At 37.8% G+C, this 15,581-nt stretch overlaps 1 protein-coding gene across 1 annotated transcript; it reads left to right on the forward strand.

The window, feature by feature from the left end:
* Positions 1-415: 415 nt before the first annotated feature.
* On the forward strand, positions 416-15,059 carry LOC104458193 (probable threonine--tRNA ligase 2, cytoplasmic; the record flags this gene model as incomplete). Its single annotated transcript, XM_010077779.1, has 18 exons — positions 416-508; positions 1,301-1,479; positions 2,038-2,161; positions 3,261-3,382; positions 3,948-4,065; positions 4,698-4,762; positions 5,453-5,531; positions 6,711-6,857; positions 8,102-8,200; positions 9,243-9,409; positions 9,939-10,101; positions 11,007-11,144; positions 11,556-11,633; positions 11,733-11,833; positions 12,978-13,082; positions 13,881-13,953; positions 14,674-14,788; positions 14,911-15,059. Coding segments are annotated over 18 exons (2,115 nt in total), but the record flags the coding sequence as incomplete, so codon positions are not given.
* Between the last annotated feature and the right edge of the window lie 522 nt (positions 15,060-15,581).

Consider the following 15,581-nt stretch of genomic DNA (forward strand, 5'->3'; position numbering starts at 1 on the left):
GGTGGGAGCGTGGCTCGGTCCGCGCTCGGCGTGTGCCCGGAGCGCCGAGCAGCGCTGCTCCGCCTGCTCCCCCCTTCTCAAGGGTGGGACGGGGTCAGACCGCCGCGAGTTGTTCTTACTGCTCGTTAAGCCGTTCTGATCTGCCAGGAGAGGTGTTCCCGGGCGTGACTGCAGTGGTAGAACTGAGGAAACGGGGTTGAGAAGGTTTTGCTCGGTGAGCAGTCTTCCTGTAGAATATCAGAAGGACTCGATGTAGATGTGTCACGAGAAGCCTGCCCTCTGTTCTGAGGAGGTCTCTCCCTTGTAATTGCCTTGTTAGCCCGAGGGTGCACTGGTCCAGTGTGTTTGGTTTCAGTGACTGCTGAGAAGAATCTTAAAAGCATCGGGGCATGCTTCATGTTATCGCTGTTTGCAGGCAGTCTGCAGTGCAAGTCCGACTGTTGCAGTGAATCAAAACAAAGAGGAAAGGAAAAAAGAAAATGAAGCTGTGAACCAACGTCAGAATGAGGTAAGTAGTTATTTTATGCCACATAATAACAGGAGTATTTTGGCAAGGTTCAGAAAAGGTGATGAAATCCCAAATACTTTACTGTATTTTGAAATCCCAGATTTTCAGAAGAAGGCTTGTTATAGCATGCATATAGAAAAAAATTTGTCTAAAAGCATCAGCTTGCATGTAATTAGTAGGGCTACTTATACATTCTTAGATACCTACTTTTTATGTAACAAAAGGGTTAGGGCTGTTGGGAAATAAGTGTCGGGATACTGTGGTTCCTGAAGAGAGTGATGGTTCATGAATAGTTAAACAGCATTCATGGTGACTGAAAGAGGGTGTTGGCAAGTGCTAGCTGCAGGTCAGTAGGTTTTAGTAATTCACCTTATGCTAAAGAAAGGGAAACCTCCTTTCAGCTGTCTTATTTGAACCTGATGTTTTGAATGGACTGGCAGAAGTGAGGGCTTGTTGGAGTGATCCAAACTTCTCTGGAATATCAGCCAAACACAAATTCTAGGGCAGAAATATAGGCTGCTTTCTGGGGTCAAGCTCGCAAAGCCATTTAGGCCCAGATTGGTGAAGGTGAGTTGGAAAGCAACTGTAAAATAGTCAGCAAGTTGGATGGGATTATCCTTTGTATAATTATTTACAAATGCTTTACTGCATATTGGTGTAAATTCTAGTACAGTGACATCTGGGCCCAGTTGGAATCTCTAGAGATGCATGAATGCTGAATCCTTTTATTCTATTTCTTTCACAAATATGCATGTGTATGACTTAATTTATTTGTTACAGCTGCAGTGTGAGCCAGGCTTCATAGACGACAGACTGAAGCTTTACGAAGCACTGAAAAAAGAACATGATGCTTTGCTAGCTTACAGAGCAGCCAACGAGAGCAAACCTATCAAAATTACTCTGACAGATGGAAAGGTGGTTGAAGGGGAATCTTGGAAAACCACGCCTTATCAATTAGCTGTAGGAATTAGGTAACCTGCAGATTGAAAGAGTTGTACTTTGCAGTGATAAATCCATTACTGTTATACGTCTCTTGTTGCGTGAAATATTTATGTCATGGGCAGTGGATGGTGACTCTCCTAAGTTGGTTTATTTGAAAATCAGCATTGAAACTTCAGCTTAATGCAGAAGAAATAGCTGGGTGAAGTTACTCTTCAGAGTGATGCTTGAGGTTCTCTGCTGGGATCATAACGCTTGCTTCCAGTTAAAAAATATAACAATCAGTGAGACTGCCAGGAATTAATAGAGACATCTGAAGTTTTCCGAGTTACCAGACAACAGTAGAAACTTGTTGAAATCAGTCTTTCCTCCAGATTCTCAGCACTGAGAACAGTTGAATGAAACTTTAAGACCTTAAAGGTCCATATCTTAAAAGTAGAAAAGGGTTTAAGAGGACCACAGAAACAAAAATTAAAGGTCTTTAGGTGCTAAGAGATGTGGGTGGGGTCTCACAGGGTGTAGAAACCTAAATGCTTTTGCAAATCTGAACCTAAGTATTTTGGTCTCTTGTTATCATTTGTGGTTTTTAGTCAAATGTTGGCTTCAAATGCAGTCATAGCCAAAGTGAATGGGGAATTGTGGGACCTGGATCGTCCACTGGAGAGAGATTGTACTCTGGAGCACCTGATGTTTGATAATGAAGAAGCAAAAGCTGTAAGTAAAAACTTGCTGGTTGTCGCTTGATTAAAGGAACTAATAACATAAATTTGCAGCATTATGCTTTCAAAATCTTGAAGTTTTTTTTAATTCAAGTAACATATTTGTCATGGTTCAACAAAGGAGATTAGATGCTATGTACCTGTCATCTATAGGGGAATGGAATCTTAGTGTACTTTTCTTCCCTTCTCTTTTACATAAACAGGTTATTTCTCAAATGCTACTGTACAGAATATCTTGATTTGTATGCTAACTTTGAATAGCTTGATGTCTTCCAAGACACATGTTCTATGGTTTGACTCTGTGTGTGTTTGAAGAGCAGACACTGAAAGCAACAGTAAGGCTGTTTTACAGTTTTCTAAAAATTCTACAATATCAGATTTGAGTCATAAATAAAATCTATACCTCCTTGTACCACCACTGTTTATTAGAAGCTTAGCTAGGCATATATTGGTCAATTAAACTATGAATGTACTTAGCAACACACCCAGCTTTTTTCAGTCTTAGGCCTATGGTTATCTTCATGCACTAGAATTGGACTTCATTTTGTCAAAGAATTATTTATGTGATTAAGTTTGTTTGAGGCATTTCAGGAGCCTATAGAAGCTTTATCTTGTAGCAGTGGCTATAAAGTGGTCTGAATTAATAGGGACTTGGAACATAAGACTGGTTTTGATCTACTGGGTTGTTGACTCCCCACTTCTGACATTTCAGGTAGTGTGGTTACAGTCCTATTAATTAATATACTGTATGTGAACAATAGTAACTTAAGTGGCTACATTGCTTTAGACCTGGTTAGTGTTGTGTAGACTTTTAACTGACCAGAAACTAACTTACACAATAATTACTAAGGTGACAGAATGGTGCAGAGTTATAATAATCTTTCAAACTGAAATACGATGGGGCTTTATTGCTACATATGCTAAACTATTAATATAATGGCAGACTTCAAAATGAGAACAGAAACTTGTTATACTTCTCACAGAACATTGGTTCCAGTGTATTTCCCACCTGCAGATATAGCTCTGTTTTGTTTTTCTTTTTACTTGCACAATGCCAATGACCCCATGACTCTCTCACCTGACTTTATTTGCAGGTTTATTGGCATTCGAGTGCTCATATTCTTGGAGAGGCCATGGAAGGTTATTTTGGGGGCTGCTTATGCTATGGACCACCAATTGAGAATGGATTTTATTATGACATGTACATTGAAGATAGGTAAAATTTCAGTGTCTGAGAACTTTAATACCCTGTATTGAAACTCCGTACTAGAATTAGTTTTGCTCAGTCATGCTTCTGCACGTTAAAAGTAAAATTGTGTATCTAGTGTGGTTTAAAAGTGATGGGTTACTCGTCTTCATAGTATAGGTTTGTGTATGCAAAATATATTGTGTGTATATTTAAATTTAAGAGTAGTGTTCAGATACCTGCTCGTTAACATTTGCAGTTGTTGAATGTTCTGTGAAGGAATGTAGAGTGTGTGGGTAAAACAATAAATTAATGGGAAATATGTACTTTGAGCTACAGATCTTCCAGACATTGAAACATGTTGAAGACTGTTCTAGGAGTGGTTGCAGTGGTTTTGTTCAGGGTGATACCATTTGTGTTTCAGAGTTTTGTGTCTGAAAGTAGAGCTGATTGTAAGAAACTTAAGAAAATACTGTTACAAATCACAGCAACACATCCCATGTTTTTCAAATTAGACCACTAGAAAGTGATCACTTAAGAAATGAGAATCAAAGTAATTAATTTATATTTCTTTGTTCTGTGTCTGGTTTTTTAGAGGTGTATCTAGTACTGAATTCCCACTACTAGAGAACCGCTGTAAAACTATCATAAAAGAGAAGCAGGCTTTTGAAAGGCTGGAAGTCAGAAAGGAGATCCTGTTAGACATGTTTAAGGTAAATCTTTGGAGTAGCTGTGATGCTGGTACAATGATCTTTTACACTGTAACTTCTATAAAATACTCTATGTGGCTGACTCATTAAAATAGTACCTGTCTAGTAAAACAGAGAAAAAGAATACCATCCTTTTCCCCCTCTCCATATCCCTCTCAAGTGTTCAGGATGTTTTCAGGCAATAATGAAAACAATTTCTTATTCCGCAAAAACACCTTAAGCTCAATGAGATGACGAAAGAAACTATTATACAAAAGGCATGCATTCAGTCTGTCTCACTTGCAGAGACAAGTCAAAAAAGTCTTTGTCCTCTAGCCTTCTGGTTTATATAGTGGATGTTATCATTCTCACTGTGCTGTGTTTTAGTTGCTTTTCAGAATTGCTTTGAGGTGTTCAGGGGGTAATCACTATGCTTAACACACCCTCAGGGAAATTAAGGTATTTTTGTCTCTTTCCCCTCTTGCTTTATAAACTCTTCTAAAAGGATGCTGAACTTTTGCTTACATATATGTGTTTGTGTGACTTTTTAGTTGTGTCTTTTACTGATGTGTTCGCATTATTAATACATAATTCTAAAATCGAATGTTATTAGCCATTTTATTGATATTTCTGACTTTTCATGTTTCCCCACACAGTATAACAAGTTTAAGTGTCGTATCCTTAACGAGAAGGTGAACACACCAACTACCACAATATACAGGTAAACAAAGTTAAGTTAAAAGGTATTATGAAATATTTCTATTGTTAGGTGTATTTATTTAAATTGAGAGGAGAAATTATTTTTATTCTAACTTCTGAATACTTGTCTGATTGGGACTTAAGTTTGCAATTAATATTGTTACTGTGTAAAATCATATATTTTCTTTCTCTGCTGGGACAGATTAGGTCTCAATTTGTGGACAAATGGCAAACCCACTTTTCAGTCGTTCTCTCTGGTTTCAATAAACAGATGAACATAAGTTACCATCCATGACGTGTTGCCAGGTGAAGTTAACTTTGAGCTCAGGGTGGCGTGAGGATCCTGTTCATCCAATTGCCAGTGATAAAACTAATTAGTTGGAAAATGGCAAAAATATTTTTTTTCTTTGATGTTCATAGTTTGAAATTTCCTGCCCAACTTGAACATAGTTTACTTATGGAATCATATGAATTGCTGAGTGTGCTATGATGGTCTTGATAATGGATCGAGTGTGGCAAGTATCTACTGAGTGAATATTCTTCAGGTAGAAGGCACAATTACGTTTAAGATGCACAGAATTTGCTGAGTGTTGCATATGTATGCTTATTGGTGTATTTGAACATATCAAACATTAACTTGCATGCCCTTAGTGACTGTATTTAATAATGGTGGAGTGTTTTGAAATAAACAAGTTTTTCATCTGGTGTATAGATGTGGTCCGCTGATTGATCTGTGCAGGGGTCCACATGTGAGACACACTGGAAAAATTAAGGCCCTTAAAATATTTAAGGTAAGTTTAAATTTACTATGGATTACAACTTCACTGATTTATTTATTTATTTATTTCTCCTGAAGTGATTATGCTAGGGTCCTCTGTATTGTTTTCTTTGCTTACTCTGAAAATAGTCCTTAATTTATTTCCTCACTCTTGTTGTACAAATAGAACTACAGGCTTTCATCATTCATCTGCTTCGAAGGTTTACTGATTCTTTACATCAGGGAAAGTTTACAGCATCTTTTTTAAATGGAAGTATTTGTGCAGTAACATGCATGCTTAGACTATAATGAAGAGCACTGCAAAAATAAGCTCGTAGTGATTAGATTAGCCATGGTACCAGTTATACTATGCATGGTAGAGAAGTGCAGTGCCTAAGATCATGTGGCAGTACTGTGCTAGTATCTCCAACTAGCATTGCACTCTGTAGTACTGATGTCCTAGTGTGAGTCTGTGCTAGCTGCCCCATCTGTGTGTGGTGTGTGTGTTCGCTCTATTCTGCAGTAAATGAACATCTGAGATATCCACTGGGTCAGAAAACAGTATTTTGACCTTGTAAGATGTTATCTTTGAGATACAGGAGGTAAAGTGGACACTGGCAGATCTCCAGGGACTGCTGTTTAAAAATGCTGTTCCTCCCAGGAAAGCCAGAGACAGTGTGTGTGGATACCTCTGGTTATGATGTAGTTTAAGTTACTTGCAGATGCTAGTTTTGGTAACCTTCTTAGGCTGACCTCACTGGAACATCCATCATAGTTGCTTTTGCTGGCTTCCTAACTGCAGTTTACGGAACTCTGAGTTCCAGGGATTAAGTGTTAGCTTGTCAAAACAGCTAGGATTTAACTGTGAGAGTGAGTTGGTTTCACTTTGTCTTTTGTGTTTCCCTACTGCATTATGTTTTGAACATAAACAAGTGCTGCTTTTTTTCTAAGATAAAATGTGAGGTAGTAAAACATGCCATAGTGAGAGTTAAAACAAGGTACCCAAGTAGGATAAAAGTATGGCTTGACCAGTCACTTTCATTTGTCTTCTGTATTAGTATGCTGGCTAAAAGGCAGTGCTGTGTCTTTGTATTATAAACAAATGGTGGATGCCTGTATATAATTCTTAAGGAAAAAAAATGATACTAAAATTTGAATGTTTTAGTGTGTATTCCTCCTTATACTATCTTAAAGTATGGGTTTTGTGCATCAGAATTCTTCTACATATTGGGAAGGAAAATCTGACATGGAAACGCTACAGAGAATATATGGAATATCCTTTCCTGATAACAAAATGATGAAGGAATGGGAAAAATTCCAGGAAGAAGCCAGAAACAGGGACCATAGGAAAATTGGAAAGGTACACTATTTCATGCTCTACTTCTCTTCTATGTGTCTGTAATAGAATTCATTCTCTTTTTGTTGCGTGGGGTGTTTTTTTTCATTTTTGACAGTTTGAATGGGAGCCAGTTCTATGAATATCTTGGTGTCAGTTGTATTTTAAAGTTTTTATTCTATAAACTCTGCTTGTCACGTGCATACAAATGTTAAACTAGTGGTAGGAAGGAGTAATGGGGTAGTCCCTTGGTTTAGAGAAGTATATCTTAAACCTTTTAGTATAAGGTCTTTTCAGATCTTACCTAAAACACTCTATTTTTCATAGAAGAGAGAAATTATTTAAAATTGTATAAATAATATGGTTTGATGATTCTTTTGAATCCTTCTATTCTGTTTGATCGTTCTATTTGAGAGAAGGTAAGAAGTAGCTTTCTGGATGTTTAAAGGCATAATGGGCAGTACAGATGAAAGCCAGGAGGCATTAACGTGAAAAACTCATGGGTAGGTGAAGGGCAGCACCACTGGCCAAGACAGTGCAGGCAAGAACCTCTCACTACGTACAGGCAGACATGAAAGAAGAGACTGTGAAGGGCCTTCGTAAACCAAGGTGAACAACTGAGAGTAACTTGGGAGAGGAAGAGCCGCTGAGGAATTTACAGAAAACAGTGACCAAGGGAAGAAGTAGAAAACTTCTTGAGAGAACCGTTTATGCTTATTTCTGTTAACTCATTAAAACTTGAATATTTGTATAGTATTTGTCTGATGATTACTCGTGTGCCTTTTCAAAAACAAGTTATCTAGTATAAATCAAACAACTTAGCTATTGTCTATGTATCTGAAGAGGCTAAGGGTCTCCAAAGATGTATCAGAGCCACACTGCTGACCTTGTATTTTTGAGATGGAATTCTGATAAGGAATGACTGGCTCACAAGCTTCAGCCATCAGCCCTCAGATCTGATGGGTATAAGCTTAATTGCAGTGGTTACTAAAGGTAAGATTGGTCAAGGCTTCAGTATTTTGAGGAAATGTGTATTTACATATTCACAGAGTTAAATGGAATTCCAGTGTTACTGCAGACTTCTAAGAGTAAGAATTGTAGATGATTAACTAGAGTTGCTGAGAACTTGTAGACTTCTGGAAATCATCTTGTTGCTATAACACTTCATTTTTGTGTACAGTCTCAACGTGTGTGAAGTAGCCATTTCCTGCGGTTCTGCAGTTACATCTGAAGTGGTGTTAACAGTATTCTGGTTTTGATTTACCTAGGAGCAAGAACTCTTCTTCTTTCATGATTTGAGTCCTGGAAGCTGCTTTTTCCTCCCCAGGGGTACCTTCCTTTATAACACACTTGTGGATTTCATACGAGTGAGTATATACTAATATAACTCCTACCAAGCTTAATGTCAGTTGTTGATCTTAAATGATAGGCCATTCATAGCTCCGAGCTATCCTCATGTTGGAGTTTTGACCCTGGCTAGCAGCAAAACACAGCAACAACTGCTTATTTACCCTCCCCCCTCCTGGGCACAGGGGGAAGAATTAAAGGGGTGAAGGGAAGAGACTCATGGGTTGAGATAAAAGCACTTTAACTGAACTACAATAATATTGAAAATAATAATAATGATAGTAATATATACAAATGAGTGAAACACAGTAAAACTGCTCACCACCCGACAACCAAGGCTCATCCCGTTCCCAGCTAATGATCTTGGAGCAGGGAGAGTCCTGAAACCACAACCCCAGAAAGGAGATAAGAGCCTGAGGGTCTAAGACCGAGAGCTGACCAAGAGAGCGAGATAACCTGAGAGAGGGGCAACCCAGAGGAAGCTGATCCGGAAAGAGAGAACTTCTGGACACATCCTCATCTCTATACTGGCATGATGTGCATGATATGGAATATGCCATTGGCCGGTTTGGGTCTCAATCCTAAACCCAAGGTTGAATTCTGGGCTAGTAACTGGGGCTGTGCTCCCTCCCAGCTTCTCCTGCACCTGCAGACACGGGCACAGCAGAGAAAGAAGAGTCCTTGACTGTCCTGGCAGCACCTATAAACATCAGTGTGTGATCAGCTGCCTTCTCAGCACACATCCAAACACAGCCTCACACTAGCTGCTGTGAAGAAAGTTAACTCTGTCCCAGCTGAAACAAGGACACCTTAGAAAGATAAACATCTACGTACGTAAATATGTACGAGATTTTCACTATGATATGCTAATCTAACCGTTTTGAAAATAGGGCGGAGTAAGGCATTGAGTGACCTGTGCTTTTTCCAGTCATGTAAAACCTAAATCTGCACTAGTCCTTTAGTCTCCCAGTAAATTGCCATGATAGGAACACAGCTAAACAGAAACAAGGTTTTGATTGTCAAAAGGTCTGCCACCTTTTAAATGTTGAATTTGTTTTGTAGGAGGAATATCACAGGCGTAATTTTACAGAAGTTGTATCTCCAAACATCTTCAACAGTAAACTCTGGGAGGCTTCAGGACACTGGCAGCACTACAGCGAAAACATGTTCTCTTTTGAGATTGAGAAGGAAACTTTTGCCATTAAACCCATGAATTGTCCAGGACATTGGTCTGTACTCTCAAGAGAAACACTTATTTTACTATATTTATCCTTCGTGGGGCTGAGGGGAAATAAACGGAGTATTAATACCTGTTATCATGTATGTTTACAAAAGATTAATAAGGAACTAGTGTGTCCAGAGAGCTCCCCTGATGGTGTCCAAAAGCAGACTAAATACAGTTCTTGTGGGAGGCTCGCTCAGTAAGTCTGCACTAAGTGAGCTAGGTTTGTGCACGCTAGTCTGTACCACCAGTACATACAAATTATGTTGGACAGAGATAGGCATCAGATGTGATGTTCCAAAAGAAGGTACAGGTGAACCAGTCTTGATTGTTACTCTGTTTTTTCTAGGTGGTCTTTAGCAATACATTGAGTGCTGGACTTTTTCTGTTTCCCTGCCTTTTAGGATGCAGACAACCTGAATGAATAAATACTTAAAAATACTTAAATACTGTCTGTACTCATCTTGTTTTAGTTTGTGTTGTCTTAAATCTTCTGGAAGAAGGATAAAAGGAAGGTTCTTTCATGTTCTATCTAGCTTGATGTTTGCCCATCGTCCACGATCCTGGAGGGAAATGCCTCTTAGACTTGCAGATTTTGGAGTTCTTCACCGAAATGAACTCTCTGGGACTTTAAGTGGCTTGACTCGTGTAAGGCGCTTCCAACAAGATGATGCTCACATCTTTTGCACAGTAGAACAGGTAAAAAAAACCAAAAAAAACCAAAAAAACCAACCACCAAAAAAACAGCAACAACCCTCCCCCTGCTAGTCAACCAAAAAAAAACCAACTCTTTCCTTTTCTCTCTGTGCAAACCAACATGAAACAAGACAAAAATCCCAAAAGTATTTCCCCTCTAGCTGCTTCTGTTTTGTTGCTTTGTAGCATAATGCTGCTTTTGATGGGGCTTTTGGTAGGTTTAGGTGCTTCCTTCGTAGTCATCTGGTATTCTGTGTTTCTTAACCTTCTGCAATATTGCTTAAGTCAATAGTTTGTTAAACTTAGTTTCTCTGTTACAAGTTTCTCAAATAGCAGTGCCATAATTTGTGTTATTTATTTTTCTCTTTGAAATTAAAAAATGCTTATATCAAAAGAAGAAAATTACGTTATTCAAGGAACATTATGGATTGCAAATTATGTAATAGAATTTTCTGTATGGGATTTTTCCCTTTAGAAAGGTACAATGGGCAGCTAAATCCCAAAAGGTAAAATCTCGTGCATCTTCCATCTTCCTCTGCAAAGAAAAACCGTTGATCGCATTTTGTTTTCCATAGCAATGCTGAATAAATACTTTGTCAGTAACGCCATAGGTGTTAGTGGAGCTATGTGCATAAATTGATGTACTCTTGTCAAGTCTGACTCATGCAATCTAGCTCCAGAAGCCCAGGCTTAACAAGAACATTACTTTTCTTGCCATGCTTTGAAACCACAACACTTCAGTTCTCTCTTCACCCATTACCTGGATTTGGGGTTGTAGGATGTAATTTTCATGTGGGGTTTTTTTTTAATTTAATGGACTCTTATATTCTGATTATGAGGAATTCAGTAAATCAAATTACATTTTTATGTAAGTAAACTTTATCTAATATGTTTTGTTTACATTTAAGATTGAAGAAGAAATTAAGGGCTGTCTTGATTTCTTGAAGTCAGTGTACGCTGTCTTTGGTTTTACCTTTCAACTACATCTTTCTACAAGACCAGAAAATTATCTAGGGGAGTTAGAGATCTGGAATCATGCAGAGAAGGTAACTCATTTCAAAACACCCAAACAAACAAAACCCTTAATATTTGTATTTGCAGAGGTAGCTATTTAAGTTCTTGCGTGTTGAATAGTGAAATTTCCTAAATCGGATCCTAAATACTGTCCTTAGTGAAAATGCTTGTTGAAAAATGTCACACAAAATTTGAAGTTTCTGTATAAAATGAGAACTTTCTGATTCTTACTTAGCCCCTTTATCTTGAGTTGACTTGATTTTTTTTTTTTCCGATTAATCAGAACATTTGTACAAGGAGCTACTCTTTATTTCAAGATTATTTACCATGAAAGACTAAACACTTGAACAACAGGAGTTGTGCTGCCTGTTGACTTGCTTTGACTTCCAGTAACGGAAGGCCTTACTACACCTTTTTTATTATTCTCTTGTTTTTATGATTAGCAACTTCAAAACAGCTTGAATGACTTTGGAGAGCAATGGAGTTTGAATCCAGGAGATGGAGCATTTTATGGTCCTAAGGTTAGTGAATCAGCATTTTAATACAGCTTTGGGATGGACAAGAATACAAACACAATGCGGGCAAACTATATTTAATAACTGTGTTATTTTGCTTCACAGATTGATATTAAAATCAAAGATGCTATCGGCAGGTACCATCAATGTGCTACTATCCAGCTTGACTTCCAACTCCCCATTCGATTTAATCTTACTTATGTTGGGTGAGTGGCTAAACTAAATACCATATTCTTTTTTAAATTAAATTAAAAAAAATTTGTTACTATAATTAGCTCTAATTCCCATTAAACTGAGATGTATTAGTGCTTTGTTGCTCATTTAATTTATTATCCTGCATATCAGTAGCCTGGTTAGGAGCAGGGGGAAATATTCTTGTTGAGTACAGGACTAAGTCAACGAACTTGAAGATATTTCCTCAGTGTAATGATAGCTCACTTCAATAGCAAATGCTGCTGACTGCAGGAAAATTCCAGTATCTGTCTTGTCTGCTAGTTCTGAAGACAGCTGAGCAAATGTAATGCTAAAGCAAACTCAGTTGAGTCAATTTTCACTTTGAGCCTAGTCACTGTGTTGTCTTTGAAGACGTTACGTACAAATTCAAACGTCTTAAGGAGCTAGTATGTTTGTAATGAGTACTCCATTCTTTTTATCTGATAAAGTTAGTTAGCTTTGAATATAAACCAAATGCAAACAGTTTTTAATGACAATCTCACTTTGGCTTCCAGATAGGAAGAGGAATATCTATCCACTGAGTGAATTAATCTTAGTACCATGTTGACTTGAACAGACCTTTCCTGGGTTTGTCTTTCTGCTGTGTTTGGTTTTGTATGTTAGAAAGAGATTGATGGGGAAGATAGAAAATAAGAATCAGTGTTATTTTTTGTTCTTGCTGCATGTTCTACAGTAGATGTCCTGGCTCTTTGGTAGGTGGTTAATACTGTTAAGAACAGCAGCTGTTTTTTTCTTAATCACGGGATTTTAATTTAAGGAGAGAAATTAAGGGTCTGCAAGACCCTATGCAACAAAATAAAAGTGAGATAGAGCAAGGAAGAACATAAAATATTAAAATACATAGAAATGGAGCTGAGTCGGTTGAGTGTCTTTTCAAACTTAGGAGTTTGTGGCTCTGTCGCTAGTTTCAGGCATCGATTATGTTAAGTCACTATGATTATTCAGTGTCCTTTAAAAGCCCAGGTGATTTAAAGTACATTTTTTTAAAAAAATGTAGGTTTTGCCTAAGTAGAAATAACTAAATTTTGTCTTTCTATGGAAAGTAGAATAAAAGATATTAGTGGGATTATCTGTGCATGAGCTAAGAGGTTCTCTTTTTTTTGAACTTTTTTTCAGTAAGGATGGTGATGATAAGAAAAGGCCAGTGATTATTCACAGAGCTATTTTGGGATCTGTGGAGAGAATGATAGCTATTCTAGCAGAAAACTACGGAGGAAAATGGTATGTGGCACAATTGCAGTTCTAAGAAATGTTTAACAATGTAGAAAATAGAGATCCTCCCTAGTATCCCATATATTAGTGCATAATAATATACATAGAATTTTCTCAAATTTAGTAGGTAAGATTAAAAGAGAAGCAGTCTAATTTTGTGGCCTGAATTGTATAATATCCTTTTGTTAATAGTTCATTACTAGAAACTCAATTTCATGAGAATTCAGGAAAAATTATACAATAAAGCAGAAATAAGAATTGTCATTGAATGTATATGTGCTGCATTATTATTGTTCCTTTTCTCTTAAAAATCATACTTTAGTACTGGGAAGATATTAGATGTACATAAAGCAATTATTTGTACAGACATTAATCCTAATACATGAAATGTTTTTTTAACTTGTAAGATATGTTGTTTCATCTTGAGTAAGCTGTTTATTCATTAATGTATTTAGAGTATTAAGGAAGAGTTAACTCTTAATTTCAGCCACCTATCTGTCTGCCTGTCCACCTTTCACTATGAAGTTACAAATAAAAGTGGAAATTATGCAAAAACAAAAAAGTTTGCAATTGTCATGTCAGCTAGGAAGTGAACAGAAGATCAGAGTTCTGTGCATGTTATTTTACTGGGATCATTCTCTTTGTTATTTTATGTGAACTTGAAAAGAGGAAGATAACATATTACCCAATATCCTTAGCGAACACTAATATTTTTATAAAGTAAAGAAATTTTTATTGGGGAACATGGCTATGGGTATGAATGCAAAATGCCAATTTATTTCATGTTTTTCTTGTCCTGCTTCCCAGGCCATTCTGGCTGTCTCCACGGCAGGTCATGGTTGTGCCTGTGGGACCTACTTGTGAAGAGTATGCCCAGCAGGTGAGAGTAGGGCCTTCTCTCTTGTAGTAGAGAGCGATTTTAATAGCTCCTTAAGTACTTGTCCTAGAACAAAGAATGAGTGCTCTAATAATTTTGGAGGCATATGAGGGGGTTGTGGTAAATTTTTCCATGTAGTCTGAAATTTGTATGAGCCTGAGAAAGGGATGTGTCATTTTAAATGTTTTGGATTCTGCTATTATGTACGTGCTTCAGTAATTATTAAAGGAAAAAACCACTCTGGGTGACAAACCTTACATACTAACTAATGTTTCATTACAGAAAATCTTCTAAAAGTAGAGGCAGAGCTGGTTTCTTCCATTTCCAGCATGTATACTCTTGACCATGGTTGTTTTTACCCCTCTCCCCTGCTTTTCTTTTAATGCAAGCATAAGTGGCTTTGTTCCTTCTCCTCTTTCTTCTTTCTCAAACTGAGGAAACATTTTTGATGTTCAGCAGTGTAGCTGTCTGAGGAGATCAGCAACTACTGGATATGCATGTTAGCTTGTATTGTCTTCCAGGTGGAGTCCTGCTGAGCCCTTAAGTGTGTGTGCAGTTTTCTTCAAGTAACTTCATTGACTTTCTTACAGTGACCCACGAGAACAAAATCAGGCACATACATGAATTAATTATTGGAAGAGAACGGGGATTACAGCTTATACAGATTTATGCTGTAGAGTACATTCTGTAATATTAAGTGAGACTTTTTTGTGCTTTTTTTAGGTTTGCAGCGAATTTTTTGAAGCAGGATTCATGTCGGATGTGGATCTAGATCAAAGCTGCATGTTAAACAAGAAAATCAGAAATGCACAGCTGGCCCAGTATAACTTTATCTTGGGTAATTGCAGCATCTGATGTTTGCGTATCATTTAAGTTTTAATGTGGGGCATAGGGTTGGTCTAGACTCTCATTTTGTAATGTCAGTAGTCAGTTTAATATTGTTTGCAATATGTCTTACAGTGGTTGGAGAAAAGGAGAAGGCAAATCACGCTGTCAACGTGCGAACAAGAGACAACAAAGTTCACGGAGAGATTTCTGTATCTTCTACTATTGAAAAACTCAAGAAATTTAAGAATTCACGTATTCCAAATGCAGAAGAAGAATTCTGATGTTGCTGTTAGGAAAAAAATTATTAGCTACCCATGTGAAATGGTATTTATTTCCTCCTGTACAGCAGTAGTGCTGATCTGAAATAATTTTCAGTTAACGGATATACAAAATAAGCAAATGTAGCAAGGCTGTGGCCCCAGGAATAGCATGAGAGAACAGATGCAGCTGCCAACTCCTCTTGACAATCCCATGGGATTCCAGTCTGTGTGAGCTGCAGAGTGCTTGCTTAAAAAGTCCTATACCTCTGCTAAAATATGTGGGTATGAAATAAATCAGGGCTCTGCGAAGTCAAGGAGCAGGAGGCTGGGAAGCGTGCTGGCTGCTGCGGTTGCTGAGCTGCCTCAGTCACGTAGCGGTTGCATAACTGACGTGACCTGGAATCCAGAGCTTGGCAGTTGGTAGGTGCAGCAGGAGCATTTTAGTTTCAGTTTTTACCAAACTCCAGATTATGTCAATTTTTCTGGGAGGTGAGGGGGAGGAATAGCTTGGTTCTTTATGAATTTTTGTTCGCCGGCTATGAC

This window comes from Pterocles gutturalis, unplaced genomic scaffold (genome assembly GCF_000699245.1).
Source record: "Pterocles gutturalis isolate BGI_N339 unplaced genomic scaffold, ASM69924v1 scaffold11778, whole genome shotgun sequence".
Lineage (NCBI taxonomy): Eukaryota > Metazoa > Chordata > Aves > Pterocliformes > Pteroclidae > Pterocles > Pterocles gutturalis.